Source organism: Rana temporaria, chromosome 4, assembly GCF_905171775.1.
Source record: "Rana temporaria chromosome 4, aRanTem1.1, whole genome shotgun sequence".
Classification (NCBI taxonomy): Eukaryota; Metazoa; Chordata; class Amphibia; order Anura; family Ranidae; genus Rana; species Rana temporaria.
Genome location: NC_053492.1, coordinates 432,284,234 through 432,301,223, shown reverse-complemented (window position 1 = coordinate 432,301,223; position 16,990 = coordinate 432,284,234). Strand labels below are relative to the sequence as shown.

Below are 16,990 nucleotides of genomic sequence, written 5' to 3'. Positions count from 1 at the left end.
TAAATAAGAAATAATAATTTAATTTCAAAATTAAATTAAAACAGTAAATAATAATTTAAATTTTATAATCATACTCCTTTACTCTTTTTCCATACCCCATGTTATTTTTGCTGTTTTGACAGAAACGCGAGTGAACATCTATCTCGTTTGTTCAGATCTAATGCCCCACTGTCCACATTGGACATAAAGTAGTCATACAACAAGCTGAACAATACCAAGAACTACAATTTGCAGATATTTAATTAGGTCTGGCACACCAGCATTTAAATTATAATTAGCACAATTTTAACTTCCAAAGTTTTGAACAGTTCTTGATTTATTGTATTATAGTTTATCTTAATATTCTGAGATATTTGCAGATCGAACCTTGCACGCTTGCATGGAATATATGCATTTCAGTGTGCTTCTAAATGCCACGTACATATGCCTAATACAGTGAAATTGATGTGTACACGATAGTGGTATTTTTTTTGTTTACTTTTATTTTGTTTTTATAATATCTATATATATATAGTGTTACTGAAACAACATAAAGCTTTAAAATAAAATATTCTAAATATTTAAATAAATAATCTCAGTCTATCAGCACCTTTTGTTTTTGTTTTTTGTTTTTTTGTTGTTTTTTTTTTCTCCCAGGAGTTGTAAAAATGTAGTCACCAGTGGGGTGTACCAATTTTTGAATACCTGTCAGAGTTATGCATTTCAAGGTACTCGCCATCTGAATGAATTGCTAATGATGAGTTATCTAGAACCACACTACAGTCACTTCTCTACTGAGAAACCACAATCTACATAATAGTCCTTAAATAGCTAATGGTAGATACACAGTATTTAAAGAACCAGGCTGCTGTGTTTTACCAACCTGTTGTATTCTGGTTAAAGCACACAGAGTAGTAGAGTCTTGGAACTTTTTAAACAAAAATAAAATAAAATAAAATATAAAGTGAAATGAAAGTTTTGAAACAACACAGTGAGTTATTAATATTTGAGTTGATTTCAAAAAGCCATATATACAGCACTTTAAAATTAAGCATAGTTTAACATAGAAGATATTTTTGGTGTTCCATTAAGAACAGTTTTAAAAAAAGAAAATTATTTTTTTTGAAAGCCTCATGATTTCTTGTGGTGTAATTTTACAATTGGATGTTTTGATCTGCAGAGGAGACATAGTTTAGAAGAACAGTATTTCAAGGAAGCCACAGATTAAACTACTTTAGGCTCCCAGGGACTTGTACATCCAATATTTCCTCTAATTCTACCCTGTGTCTAAAAGCGCACGTCACGAGAACCAAACAACCACAAGGAGAACAGTACGATAAGCTTTGAAATGCAACTGAGAAGGAAAAAATAAAATGTGGAAGAAAAGCACAGCAAACAGGAAACATTGAAAAGCTGAACTACATTTCTTTTTTTTTTTTTTTGTTAGGATTACAATTTTAATTACATTTGTGTACATAGATTATGGGCGTTCACATGATACAGGGAGCAACTATTAACGCTTACATTGGCAGAGCATGTTGATGCATTGCAGGTATTTGTCAGCGACTGTGGCAATTGGGAAAACTGAGGAAGGTACATTAGATTACACCTTTTAACAGTCTCATATCCAAACGGCTAACATGCTGCAACAATACGGTTTGAAAAACCACACTGACTGCTTTAGCTATCTGTATAAAATTGCTGTTTAAAAAAAAAATATTCCTTTGTACATTTATTATTTATATATTTTTTAATCCGGCCAAAAGAGAGTTATTTATATCATACACTTTATTGCTGGCCTTTGCTTTTTTTTTTTTTTTTTTAACCTGCGATAATAATTTACATTATTTTTATGCAAATTAATTAACTTTTTTTTGTATTTTTGATATTTTTTTTCCAAAGAAACCATACCAGTTTGCAAGCATCCTCAGAATTTAAAGTGGTAAACACTTTAGACTACTTATGTACAGTACATCACAGGTGTAATCTAATATTTTAGGAAAAAAAACAGGTATACTAGGCTTTACACTTTAAGAAACTGAAGGTTTCAAGCCAGACTGGCACACAACATTAATTGCATCCGTGGTAATATGCACCGTCCCTTCATCTATTGCTTGAGTAAGAGACATACCCACATAACAACTGGTTAATGGCTGAAAATTGGTAAAGCTGGTACAAAACAACCTCTGTTTTTTAACAAGAAAGAAAAAAAAAATGAAAGAAAAAAAATCATTAAAGAGATGTCCTTATTGTTCATTGTTGCTCGAACCAATATGCATTTTGTATCATTATATATTAATATTATTATTATTATTATTATTATTATTTTAATTAATATTGCATGAATGAATAAAGCTCAAAACTATTCCCTGAAAAAGTTACGCAGTACCAAACTGAGAAATATCTGGAAGACTTGAAAAACAATAAAGGAATCAAATGGCTAGGTGGCCTAAATGGAGAACAAAATGCAATGAAGCAGCCGATGACATGTCGCTCAGGGTGTCCAATTAGAGACTGCTCCCAAGGAATCTTAATAGCACATTGAGTCATTGTGTTCTGTTGTCACACTATTGAGTTTTTACCAATTCCTTAAGTTTTTGGGGGCATAATAGTCTATATTAAAGTCAGTGGCATCCTATGAATTTCTGTCCTTTGGCAGGGCTGGCTTCCATCTTTCTCAATTAAAGACTTTTTTTTTCTTTTAATTTATCAGCAGCAAAAATGGGAGAGGAGATGCTTCACCAGTAAAATGCAGAGGAAAAAGTGAAAAGCTGCTCCAGTCTTTCTGCTGTTGATCAGTGCAGTCATTTGCTTTAAGTTCAGTACATTGGTTGCCGTCATATTTTTGTCTTGTTTTCTCTTTTTCTATTGATGGTGTTATCTGGTCACCAGAGACTCTTTTAGTCAGACCTTGGCCTCAAGCATTTCCAAAAACAGTTTGTGCATAGGAACTTTCCCTTCCAGTTTGATGTTGTAGAAATGTTGCACGGCCTTGGTGGAGGTCTGTCGGAGAAGCGGCAAAGTCATCAGCATCTTGCCAGCTCGGCGAGGGTCTTCAATGTGCTGCCCGGCTTCGTAATCCTGCAGAGCCTCATGTAAGACGTCTTGAAGCTTTTGAACTGCCTCAACGTCTTCTATATGCATGGAATCTAAAAGAAAGAAATTAAAATGTTTAGTTCCTAAATTCACCAAAATAAAAGTTAGCAAATTGCTATTTTTTTGTTCTCTTGAATCTATGCATAAATCCAAGCTCCCAAAAATCAAACAATTCATGTTTAACAATTGTCTAGATAATTAAAATTGCATGAAAAAAGTCCAATCCACACGGAACTTATGAATGGACTTAGAACAGGAATAAATAAGTCAAGGCATTCCACACCATAACAAACCAATGGCAGCACTGCTATTGCTAATCTCCTTGAGTGGAGGGGCAGCTGTGGGCAATGATGAGTGAAGATAAAAAATGTTGTTACAGAATACACTTGGAATCAGAATGGAGACACTGGAGTTGATTTATGGGCCGTACACAAGATCCGAAAATCGGATGACAGATCGTCCGACTTTTTTCGCTTAATAGTCGTAAGTAGAAATTTAATAGGTTACTAAAGTCACAAAAATTCTCGTACGACAGAAAAAAATCAGAAGGTATGTCATGTATTGTAATGTATTTGTATTGTATTTTCAGGTGACAACTATACTGACAAACGAAAATCGTACGATCTGGTATCGTACTAGGAAATTTTTTGAACCTGTCCGATCTAATAATATCAGATGAATTGTCATGATCGGCTCTCCAAAGCATTGAACTAACGATCTGATTATCGTACAATCGTGCCAAAAGCGGTCTTTTTTGTCCGATTTTCGGATCGTGTGTAAGGGCCATTACTGGAGAGTGCAAAATCTAGTGCAGTTGTGAATGGTAGCCAACCAGCATCTAATTTCAGCTTTTCCAATTAAACTTTGACAAAAAACCTGGCACCACATTTTGCACATTTTGCACTCAACAGTTTTAGTATATTAACCATAGTATTTAATCTTGTGTTTTACTAAGGAACTTGCAGTATCCCTTTCATACCTGCTCTTTCAGTCACGCATTTGGTTAATAAACTTAGCAAATGCCCATGCTTCCTTTAACACCTATGAAAATGTTTTCAGCATAGTTGCATATTTTTTTGTTGCAATAGGATTCAATTTAGTTTTGCTGCTCTCTACTTTGAGTCCTAATACAATCCAAGAGCAGGTTTGAGTTGAATTCCTAGAGATAATTGTAAAATAGTTACATATTGAAGCTCTGAAACTTCTGAAAATTCTTAAAAACGTACAGAAGAATAGGCTACAGCAGCTGATCGAGAAACGTTTTTTAACATTCTCCTTCGACAGAAGTCAATCAAACTATCAACTTCTGTTCAACAGGGATGGCCAGACACTGATCAAAATTTGTCTGGTCCCTGCTGAACCGACTGAATAGGAGCTAGACCAATGATTGACAATTAATGATGACAATGATGTTCTCATTGGACATTTTGGTATCAGGTGGCTGTTTTTTGGTAAGGGGGAGGAACTTAATGTAAAAGGTTCCCCAGGCTTTGCTGGATGCACTGCATCTTTTCTAGTTTTAAAGTAAACTGCACTGTACACCACTGCCAAATACAATCAGGTGTATGAGCTCTCCATCCAGTTGCAGTTTCCTGAACACATAGCGGCCTTCAAAGTGTTCAACACTAGTTACCAAGTCAGAAACATTTGTAACAATATGTGAGTCCAGCACACATTAAAGTGTCCATATTTAAGTATAACTGAGAACATAAACAACACACAAGTACCAAATGAACAGGACTTTAACAACAGCAAGATCAGATAAGTAAATATGTCAAATGTGTGTGTGAAAAAAAAAAACATCTTCAATATTGCAAAATTCTTTCTCTCCCTTCAATGCAACAAAAATAATTACTGCAAACTGCTAATTGCAAAATCAATTTAAAAAAAAAGTATTTCTAAAACTAGTCACGCATCCTCTCTGTCTCCCTCTCAGGGGGGCAATTTGGGCAGAAGGTCTCATCTCACTCGAGCCACGCCAAATCACGAGTCGTCATCCGCAAGTAAGCAAAAGCAATCTGGTTTTTCATTTTTCAGCGCGGCTGAGCCCAGCCTGGGATTGATCGTCGCATATGGCCCCAGAAAACAAACTGTCAATACTTTGAATGCTCCAGAATTTGAACAAATAGCCGCCTGCCCATTGAAGCCACTCATTGCATCCCATTTAACAGATTTTATTGACAGTTTCCTTCTTGTAATTAAAGGGAAAACTACTGGCCAGAAACCAAGATAAAGTTCAGAGAAAGGGTCAGAACAAAAACAGATGGAGGGGCACGGTGTGGCTGTCAATGGTACATGGCATCAGCGCGTGTTATTGACATACAGGTATCTAATGATCAGCGTGTGATTAAACACGGCTTTGTCAACGACTATATGTAAATGCTAAAAGGGACTTAAGGACCATAAGAAATGCATTAGGGTCACACAAAAGGGAAAGAACAAAGCCCAATGATTTTTACTTATCTCATACTGTTGACTGCTTCAGCACTTTTGAGTTTCTTACATGGACTAAATGGTTTTTGTTTAACCCTTCTCACGGTAACTGGCTGCTGTGCTTATTGAAACATATGGTGTCTCGATCTGATTGTCTGGACTTCCTAAATAATGGAGTCGATAGATCTATAATCTCTAATTTTAACAGCTGTTTTAATCAGGTGTGGGAAGCTTTCTGCAAAATCGGTGGAAAACCAAAAGACTTAGCATGCCCTGACCACTGAAGGCTTGAGTTGGTGACTGTGATTTAAGATGGGTAACTTAAGGGCCTACAATTTTTATCATTTATTTGGTGGAACAATATAATCAATGTTAGACTATAATAGTGTATAGCACCTCACGGTGGTCACTGAGCATAACAGCTAGACAAAAAGAAAATGAGAGTTGACTATTTCAGCCAATCAGAAGGTGTATACCATTTCCGAACTTGCGGTAAAAAAAACATTTACAGTTAGATTGTAATTGCTGGATATGAGCAGCACATGCAGCAAAGGATTATTTGGAGAAAAGCTAACCACCAAGTGAGGTGCTTGCCAAACGCAATCATTCACATTTCAACTTTACTTACTTTATAGTAAAATTAGTTTGGAAATTGGTTACTATGGATGTTTGATTAGTCACCAGTTTTAATGAATGCTCCCAATTTTGTTCATTTAATTGACAAGATCAGGTTTTGGGGGAATTAATAATATTTTCCTCATAGTTTTATTGTGTATTAAAATGAACACAAGTTGGGTAAAAATTGAGTGTTCTATTAAATCAACCCGTTAATCTTCTTTCCTTCAGCTTGCCAAAATGATAACCATTTTAAACCTTGCTCTGTCCATCTAGATCCCTTCCACATTCATATTTCATACAAACCACATACTAAAGCTGTGTCACATCCTTTCAAAATGTCCAAACCAATAGAGGCACCACTTATCTTCTTTTTTTTTTTTTGCCATGTAAAATATTGTCAACTAGTTATGGTACTTACTGGTAGTTAAGCTAAGATAGGTAAGTTAAAGCAACTCCTGCCTTTCATGGTATACAATACCAAAGAGATATTTTAACCCTCAACTTCTGGACTTACTCACACAAGAATGCTGCCACCAAATCCACACTGGTTCTTTATACATGTATTGTCTCTAGCACTGCTAAATTACTTTTGTAATACATATGATGTCATTGCTCCTCCCCTGAGCCCCTGACCCCTTTGCATGTTCAGGGCACCACCAGGAAATTAAAGTAAACTACATATACAATCATCATTTTGTAATCAAAGTTGGAGTTTTACTTTTATGCAAAGTGAACCCACCTGAGTTAGCAAGCGCTATAGCTTTGAGAGTTACAAACTCTTCTTTCTCAAGCTTCATGCTCTTGAATTTCTTGACAAGTTGCAGGATGGCATTGTTCAACTCCAGCAGTCCTGCCAATTTTGACAGGTCTTCATCCATGATATAGTCTTCAGCGTAGACCAATTCATCTTCAAACGAGAGAGACCTGTACACAATGCCCAATATCAAGATTTCCATCCATGCACTCTGCAGAAGACTCATCTGGTCAGCCAATGACAAGGTGGAGAATCCTTGAGGAATAGAAGAAATGAGAAGAAATGTTGGTTAAATACGCGTTTTCAACTATTTTGCAGCTGAAGTATTAATAACCAATGTATTTTTTTGTGCTAAACCAAAACTGTTTCATATATGTGTAAAGAAAATGTCAGGTTAGAGAGAAGTATATTTTTTTCCTGGGTTGAGTGGTAAGGTACCTTTAACTACCTGCCAGGGAAGTTATTTGTAATTCCTGAAATTGGGCTTTAAAATTAACTATAGGAGTAGAAGTGTATTTTGAGCTTTCTTTATAACATAAAAGTCCTTTCCTTTAAAGTATAACTGCACTTTCATTAAACATTTTACATCTAAACTTTTACCGGCAGCCTCTGAAAACAATTCAATACAATAATTTCTGCTTCCTACAGGAATGCTTGCAGCCTAGTGGCTCTGTACATCCTGATGTACATCTCTGCTTCCAGGGAACTGGCTGCTCATTCATTGCCTCCTGTCCCTTAAAAACGCCCCCAAGTGGTGATCAAGAAAAAAATTTTTTCACAGCAGAGGTGGATGCAAATACAAAGCAGATCATAAACAAGATTTATCTACAACAGAGGTAGATCATATTGGCTTTTGTCAGTGGGCTGCAGGAACAACTATGGTTATATTAAGTTTAGTGAAAATGCATTTATAATTTAAACACATTTTAGGATCACCAACTGCTATACAGCGAATGTTTGGCATCGAGTCATATAAATATACTCATTAACATAAACTTGGAGATAAGGAGTTAATAGATTTTCTGTATATTAAACCACACTGTTAATTTGCTCAATCACATTAGAAGCAACACAAGAAGATACAGTGGTAAAATCATTTCTTTGGCTTGTTGGCAAAAGTGCTTAAGTTTGCCAGTTGGCACATAATGAGGACAAGGACTTAATAAAATCATCAAAGGGGATTAGAAATGATTTTCTTAAGGGGGTCTTAAGACGTGTCAGAAGCTTATTGCAAGTGGCCTGTAAGACATTGTACAGGTTCCATGAGAAGAGACGCATTCAACCTGAACTCATCTTTTAACTCTAGTAAAAGGCATTCTAACAAATAATAGGCCCATCATCTAACAAATAATAGTACTATTTTGCATGTAGCAGGTGCAGTTGGAATATACAGTATACACACAAACACACAACCTTTTTTTTTTCAACATCAGCTTTTACAGAAATATTTTACTTCCAGAGATTTCGCTGCAGTATGCCCCTAGCCTGTGACTGGACAGTGAAGAGAAAAGCAGCACAGTGACCTACTCATCTCTGACACTTTGTAAACAAGGCGTATCCCCGTTCTGCCAGATGACATGTCAAAGATATTGAATTGAACTAAGGACTAGTGGGTTTTCTCTCATGTCAGAGATATTACTGATTAATGTAATAATGTCACTGGACCCCAAGAAGTGTAATTTGGGGTCAGATTTGTCTGATCCATGTCACAGTCCCACTAAAAATTGCAGATCGCCGCCATTACCAGTAAAAACAATAAAAACATAAATAAAAGTCCCTAAATCTATCCCATAGTTTGTAGACGTGATAGCTTTTGCGCAAACCAATCAATATATACGCCTATTGCAATTTTTTTACCAAAAATATGTTAAAGAATATTTATCGGCCCAAACTAATAAATACATTTTGTATTATATATATTTTTGGGGATATGTATTATAGCATTTTTTTTTCAAAATTGTAGACCTTTTTTGTTTATAGCGCAAAAAATCAAATACCAGCAAAATAAATCTCTATTTGTCCGGAAAAAAATACATAACTTCAGTTAAAACGATGCAGTGTCGTATCTCAAAAAATGGCCTGGTCAGGAAGTGGATAAATTCTTCCAGGGCTGAAGTGGTTAAAAGAGAAATACGGACTTATAAAAAAAAAACATTTATACTCACCTAGGTGGATGCAACATCAATCCGATGTTGCATTTGTCCCCCGCCAGCTCTGCAGTGAGAATTGAGCGATCAAACACTGCTGATTGCTCAGTGCCCTTGTAAAGTAGGGAAATCTCCAGAGCCTGGACCGGTTGAGTGATGTCAGCTGACAGTGGGCTTCAGTGCGCTGTCGGCTGAAAATTGGTCACAGGAGTGCAGAATGAACTGCATTCCTGCAACCTACAAGAGAAATATAGCCAACATAGCTTTGGCTATACTTCTCCTTTTAATGATGTATTCATAATTAAATAGCTACATTAATCTGTATATATTATATCTGCCTAGAGTTCAGCTTTAACCTGTGCCAAGTCAGGATTTGTGTATCTATTCATACAAAAACAAAGATGTCGACCCATCCTAATTTAAGTTTATATTCTAGAATGTCTAACCATAAAATTAATTTCCTCTGTAAAATTTCTGCGTCTTCCCTCTAATACAATCTGGTGTATGTTACCGATTCTGATTTGAAATGCATTACATTTACAGCCCACGAGGTTAATGACTGATATATCTGCAAAGAGATTATAATAAATCGTTGGGCTTTTTTTTTTTTAAATAATATCCTATCTAAAAAACAACAAACACTTGATGTCTTTACCCAGCAGAATATAAATTAGCGTTTTGTTTTCAGAGAGGTCCCACATTGGGTTGCAATAAAAGGGAAAAAAAAAAAAAAACTTTTTACATTCTTTCTATAAAAAATAAAATTAGATTTCATATGATTCCCAGCAGATCCTCCAAATACATTTACTTGATGAGATTGTGGGCCGTAAGTTCAAAAAGTGTTCTGTAGACTTTGCCACAAATCAAATCGTTTCTTGGGGACTGTCCCTCGATAAGCAATAATTTAGACAAGCAGAGAAAAGTCTTTCAATTAGCTCAGAATGATGCTCTTCTCTCAAGATTCCGATTATATATTTTTTTTCTTTTCTCTCGCTCTCTTTTTTTTTTTTCACTGCAGTAGCAGATGGACAGAGAATACTGCCTGCAGCACCTTCCGATGACAGTCTAACTCTCCCCTCCCAGGCACTGCTGTTAGTAAATAATTAGATTTACACATTCCCCAATCTCCACACATCTTTCCACCGCATAATTAAAAGTGGGATGATTAGTTTATTGAGTGCAAGGAGGAACTTTTTTATTGAGGTCCATTCATGATTTTATCAGGGCCAGCACTTTTATAGTTGTCACGCGGGTGCCGGCATCCAATTTTTCTTATCAACCTGATTAATACAAACGCTGTTTCAGGACGCATTAATTAACAGATACAAATCTACGTTCTCATGGAAGGATCAATACGGAGAAGAAAAGAGGCATCAATGTGAATTTAGTGCTGATGATGGAGCAGACACCATATTGACATTTACGTGGATGGAAACCTTAAAGTTTTTCTACGGCCCCCTTTGTCCCAGTGATTTAGAAATTAGCTATTTTTTTTTCCTTTTCAGGCCTTACAATGTTTTAGGCACCTTTGAGTGGTTTAATTAAGCACAGGGTGATAAATTCTGTCACGTTATTATAAGGGTGTTGCTGCAATATTGTCGTTCTTTTTTTTCTTAAAACTTCTTAGGATTCAGCCCACTTAAAAGAATATTTCAGTTAAATATCTCAAAGGTGTTTTATATTTCTTAGGGCTTCCAATGTATTTCCAGGTCTACCTTCCTAACGTGGCCACTAAAAAAAGGGAGTCTGACTCTTAATGTTGGATTTTTCATTATGGAAATGCCACAGTAGAAGGTAGAGTCCTCCTAATTAATATTATTATTACTAGACATGATTTATATAGCGCCAACAGTTTACGCAGTGCTTTAATTAAAGTATATGTTAGGCCCAATTTTTTTTTGTTTATGGATACAATGGGTACAGGGCCGGGACATAGGGTGGGCATGAGGGGAACATGCCCTGGGTACATTGGAGAAAAGAGGGAAGAGAATAGACACAGGGCAGTAAAAACCCATTTTACAGCTTTTATTAACAGTGGGGGAGGGGTGTAGTTCTGCATCCTTGCCCTGGGCACTGGACAGATCTGTCCCGGTACTAAGTGGGAATAGTTTAGAACTCCTGTTGGGTTTTACTGCAATCTGGGGCTCTGTTAGGGAGATTTCCCCTTGCTAGAGCCGACCATAAATGGATTGAATCTAAGACGGTTTAGCAGGGACTTGATCCATCTATGGATAGGCTAGTTGTACTCAAGTCGGTCAATTGATCGACTTCAGTACAACCAGCCCGTCAGATTTTGTGCATGCGATCACTGCCGACAGCTATAGCAGCTCGCAGTGATCACTGTGTTCTGCCGGCAAGGAAGGCTCCCACTGACAGAACACAATAGCGCTTTCTGTGTTGAAGGGGGAATCAAGTAACTCTCTTTTCTTCCACCCATGTTGAAAGTAAATAAAATTGCATCTTCTATGGCAGGGGCAGGCAACCTCGGTACCTCACCTCTTTTGAAACTACAAGACCCATCATGCCTCTGCCTCTGGGAGTCATACCTGTAATTGTCAGGGTCTCGCAATGTCTCATGGGACTTGTAGTTTCACTATAGCTGGAGGGCTAAGGTTGCCTGCCCCTGATCTATGGGCTGCTTAAGGCAGGCCATAGACGATGCAATATTCTTTCCTGCAAGCACGAATGTCAGGAAAGAAAATCACTTGATTCCCCCATTAGCACAGTCAGTTTTGATAGGTGAATACTTTTCTTGTGTTCTCCTGGTGGGGAGGCCAAGAAAACACAGTGAATATTGCTAGCAGCTATAGCCACGGGCAATATTCACCTGTAAAAATCTGACATGCTGGTTGTACCCAAATCAATGATGGATCAACTTGGGTACAACCTGCCTGCCCATAGATGGTTTAAATTGCAGCCGGTTCAGCAGGATTCAAACCATCCATGGCCAGCTTTACTGTCCTACTGACAGTAAGGACTACCTAAAAGGTCTGTCCATGCCACCTACAGGCAGTCCAATAACTAACTGAAAGAGTGCACATGGCAGGCTGTCCACATTGCTGCTAATTGCATGGCAGTAGCTTAGCATTATCAATCCAAAACAGGAAGTACTGTTACTGGCAGGAGCTCCCAAAAAAAAGTGAAACTGCAAAAAAGGGTTTGCTTAAGCCTTATTCACACCTGAGTATTTTGTAGCTCAAGGCTCCAAAATGTTCCACATCTAAAATCCTATGTATTTTAATGGTGGCTGTTTACATATAAGTGCTCAGTTGCCAGTTGCTTAACACTTCAACAATGACATGAGCTACTTTTGATGCAGAATTGGACATTTTTGACCTCATAGACTTGAAAATTAGCAAATCAAATGGCTTTGCACATTTTTGTAGCTTGTAAGAAGTTAGAACTGATCTCCTCCGTTGGCTAATACAAAAATGCCTGAATCTTGAATACACTTGTAAAGTACTTGAAAGAGGCTTCTAAAATGCTTGTATATACTTCCAAAAACACTCCAAAAACATGGTTTAAAACATAGATCTTTGCCTAAATAATAAAACTATTCATTATATACATTAACAATAAGTGTCTTTCCAGGCACAGTGGTGAAAATACTCCCATCGGAGCAGACAATTGACTCCAATGATGAGTGACACGGAAGCTGGGGGCAATAGGCCTGTGTGTTTGTAGTGGTTCTAATGAATTACAAAATATACATGTTTTAATTAAATAGAAGGTTGATAAATCAATATGTCGCTGAAAAGTCTTAGTCAATATTTAAGCTGCCCTATGAATATTTAGGAAAATACCAATGTATGTATCCTAAAGACTAAGCAAATCTTCTTTAATTAGGCAGCAGGCTTCTTTGGTTCTAAAATTTTAAATTTAAAAAATAAAGTAAAAAGATAAACTTGGTATGGAAATGAATTGTATTTTTTTTCGGCATTACACAGCACTCTAATGCATGTGATTTATAGAAACAGAGGAACGGAGAGAGAATGTTGTTGCTACCTGCAAGCAATTAAGTTTCAAGATGGTCACACACAATCTAACCTAATTTTACAATTATTGTACAATCTTCTTGAGATTACCAAACAATTGTCTAGAATGTGGACTTGCCTAATCTATTCAATTTGTATCCAATCAAGCAGGCTCTCACAGTGTACATCAAACTACAAACTGCAGAAAAAATAATTAGCCAGATATTAGACGTTATTATTAGCAAACCTGAGACTCTACAGCTGGGGGTCATTTTTTTTTTTTTTTCATTTCAGACCTTGGCAGGGCCAGGATTTGACCAGTGGAAGTAGAACATGCCCTGGTATCAATGGGAGTAAACATTGTCCATTGGTTGGTGAGCAGTGGGAATATACAATTACCGGCATCTGGGTTTGGATGGAGTATAGGAATAATGTCTCATCGTTGCCGTCAATGGGAAGATTAGTGCATCGTCATTATTGTCAGTGGGTAGAACACTGCACCAAAATTGGTGTTAGCGGGAAGAATAGTGTACCGTCATTGGTGTCAGTGGAAGGAACAGCACACCAATGTTGGTCCCCAGGAGCCAATTAAAGGCAAGCAAAAGGTCACATGTTTCCCACAAGCCACAGTTTGGGGACCACTGCTCTACAGATTAAGCCCAAAGAATCCAGATAATCAATGAGGTTACTGGGACTTTTGGTGACTAGGAGTTCTCTTTAGTTTTGGTAACAAATGGATGATCCATTCAATGTAATCAGTGCTGCTACATCAAATTAGCACCATAGATGAGTACAGGACCAGAAGAGGGCTATATTATTTTTTCTCCAGCTCCTCCCCCCTGACAACAGAGGTTGCGTTTGGCTAGAAGGAGAAGGGAATCACTACATAAGCTTGGAGAAATGGAGATAAAAGTAGGTGGGAAGAGTGGTGCATGGATAAAACCTCAACAAAAATCACACATAAGCTGGTCTGATTCGGTATAAAGTTTAACAAGGCCAACTGTCTAGGGGAGCTGTTTTACCTGCTGAAGGATTTACACTTTTGTCTATCCAACCCTGCGATTTAAATACCCCTTTCAGACAGCAAAGCAAAATTTGTGACCTCAATTTTTTCTCTAATGCAGTTAAAGAGGAGGTCCAGCTCACCCCCCCCCCCCAATGATTACTTTAAAGTCAGCAGCTACAAATACCGCAGCTGCTGACTTTTAATATTTGGACACTTACCGGTCCAGGGAGCCTGCAATGTCAGCCCGATCTTTGGATCGGCTGGTGGATGCAGCCGCCGCCATTCCTGGTAAGGGAACCCGGCAGTAAAGCGTTTCTGCTTTGCATCTGGTTCCCTACTGTGCATGTGCGAAGCGCACTGTGCTTTCTAATTGATCTGCCAGCGTAGTAAGGAGGAGGAGGCTGAACTTCCGGGAGAGCGGGCCACGGCAGGTACCCCTTCCCCCGAAAGGTGCCAAATGTGGCTCTGGAGGGGGGAGGAGATGAATAAGCGAAAGTTCTACTTTTGAGTAAGACAGCTTGGTCACCTTGCCAACCCGTCTGTGATAGGACTGTAAAGGAGAAACAGCAGACTGATTAGCTAATCCCTCTGCTCCTATCATCGTGTTCTGTCGGGAGGGGGGGGGTGGTGGCTAAGTGGGGTGGACTTCTGTTGGAGGTCAGCAAGAGAGAGAAAACTTTCCACCCTCCCGCCCTATTCTTATGGGTGTCTCGGTTTGGGTGCTGGGGTAGTGATGGGTACCATGGTAGTATGTGGCAAGGTCCCTTTTAGGTGATATAGGCACAAAACAAATAAGGTGTAGGGACCTGTCTGAGGTACGGCTCTCAGTGTTGGGATTTGTATCTGTGTGTTGTCTCTAAGTCGGTGGTTTTACGGCTGGAGGCCTGAGTAAGTGACACGCAGGTACTGTCTTTGTTTTTTGATGCCCTATAGGACCTTGTGGCTTCATTCTTTTATACACTGCGGGTTTTGTTATTTATGTTATCTATGTTAATTATGTTATATATCGGTTACTTGTTTGGTTAATAAAAGGTTGCTTTGGCCATTAGCTCCAACCTGTGTTATTATACTGGGTGGGTATGGGGTTTTTGGTTATAGCTGCATGGCAAGACAAGCTTTAATTGATATCCTAGTCATGTAAAGCACTGTGCAACCTGTTGGTGCAATATAAATTCTGTTTATTAATAATAAATGCAAAATTATGAACAAATACGTCAAAAGCAAATCATGCAGCAAACTGACTTTACATAATAAAAAAATACAGACCCCAGCCATAACAAAGCCTAAACAAATCCCAGCCATAACATAGAACATAAGGTCTGCCCATCTAGCATGGAAAGTGTCGGGTGAAGCATGTGGTCTACCAGCCCTCCTGCCATTTTGTTGTAGGAGCCCATGTGCTTGACAACAGAGCCATAGGCAGCTGTCAACTACTTTTGCTTCTAATTTTTTTTTTTTTCGTAACCAAGTGAACGGATGCACTTTGCAGTCAACTTAACAAAAAAGGCTAAGCATAGGAAAGTGTGAAGGACAAAAAATATCTGACGGCTAGCCTTCAAAAATACACTCTCACTTCACAAGGCATGAATGTTTGTTTTCACAGCCGAGTGTTGACAGAAATAGGCTGCCATAAAGGCATATGAATTTAACCCCTTTTAGGCATACCCTGTATGCACTTTTAAGCCAGAGCTGGCTTTCAGCGATCTCCGCACACCGAACTGCCTGTTATAATCAGCTAAGCCCACCACTGATGGCTCTGTTTTTGATGCTCTGACTGCTGTTTGTGTGACTAAAAGCTGACACATTAGACATTCCTTGCACAGTACACATCACTGCGGAATGCTAATTATACTCTAATGACTCATTGCGCTGTTGTGTCAACATTGCCTACCTATCAGTATCGCGCTTAAGGATAGAGAAATTGCGTTTTCTCTCCCTTTTTTTTTGCTTTTTCCCAATTGGTGAGTTTCTAAACTTGTTTGACAACATTTCTTGAACTTTGTTTAAACCAAAATAGATTGTGCGTGTTTTTGGAGCTGAATAAGTAAGTTCACTGGCCACTTGTTCATTTAACCTGAGCGCACAAGCCATGTTCAAAGGATGGGGAGAGTCCAACCAGGACTTCCAATTATGTGGTAGGGCGTATACAATGTAAACTTGCCTAAAGCTATACTGTAGGCTGCTGTTTGTACTGCCCCCAACCAAAGTGTAAACATATCCTTATTTTTATATACAGTATGGCCCGGATTCAGAAAGAAGATACAACGGCGTATCTCCTAATACGCTGTCGTATCTCTGAGTCTGGCCGTCGTATCTATGCGCCTGATTCATAGAATCAGGTTACGCATAGATATCCCTAGGATCCAACAGGTGTAAGTGACTTACACCGTCGGATCTTAGGCTGCAATCTCACGCTGGCCGCTAGGTGGCGCTTCCGTTTGTATACGCGAGGCATATGCAAATGAGGAGTTACGCTGATTCAGAAACGAACGACCGCCCGGCGTTTTTTTTTACAACGTTTGTGTTCAGCTTTTTCTGGCGTATAGTTACCCCTGCTATATGCGGCGTATCCTATGTTAAGTATGGCCGTCGTTCCCGGGTCGAATTTTGCATTTTTACGTTGTTTGCGTAAGTCGTTCACGAATACGGATGGACGTAATTTATGTTCACGTCGAAGTGACGTCATTTAGAGCAATGCACGCTGGGAAATTTGACGGACGGCGCATGTGCAGTTCGTTCGGCGCGGGACACGCCTGATTAAAATTTTACACGCCCCCTACCCGCGGAATTTGAATTCTGCCGGGGGATTTACGATACGCCGTCGCAAATTTACAGGCTTTCTGAATAAAGCACTTGCCTCAAAAACTTGCGGCGGCGGATCGTAAATGAGATAGGTTACGTGGATCTAAAGATCCGCTAACCTATCTGAATCTAGCCCACTATATATACTATTTTTTCATACATTTTAACCACCTGACCTTCG

General features: G+C 38.4%; 1 protein-coding gene across 5 annotated transcripts in view; it reads right to left on the bottom strand.

Moving 5' to 3' along the window:
- Positions 1-619: 619 nt before the first annotated feature.
- Positions 620-16,990, bottom strand: part of ESRRG (estrogen related receptor gamma) — a 304,078-nt gene continuing 287,707 nt past the window's right edge. For all 5 annotated transcript variants that reach the window (XM_040351445.1, XM_040351443.1, XM_040351446.1 and 2 more), the window contains 2 exons: positions 6,866-7,135; positions 620-3,128 (listed from right to left, as the gene is read on the bottom strand). In XM_040351445.1, coding sequence (XP_040207379.1) covers positions 2,884-3,128; positions 6,866-7,135 — 515 coding nt within the window. In that variant the 3' untranslated portion in view covers positions 620-2,883. The remainder of the gene's footprint in view (positions 3,129-6,865; positions 7,136-16,990) is intronic.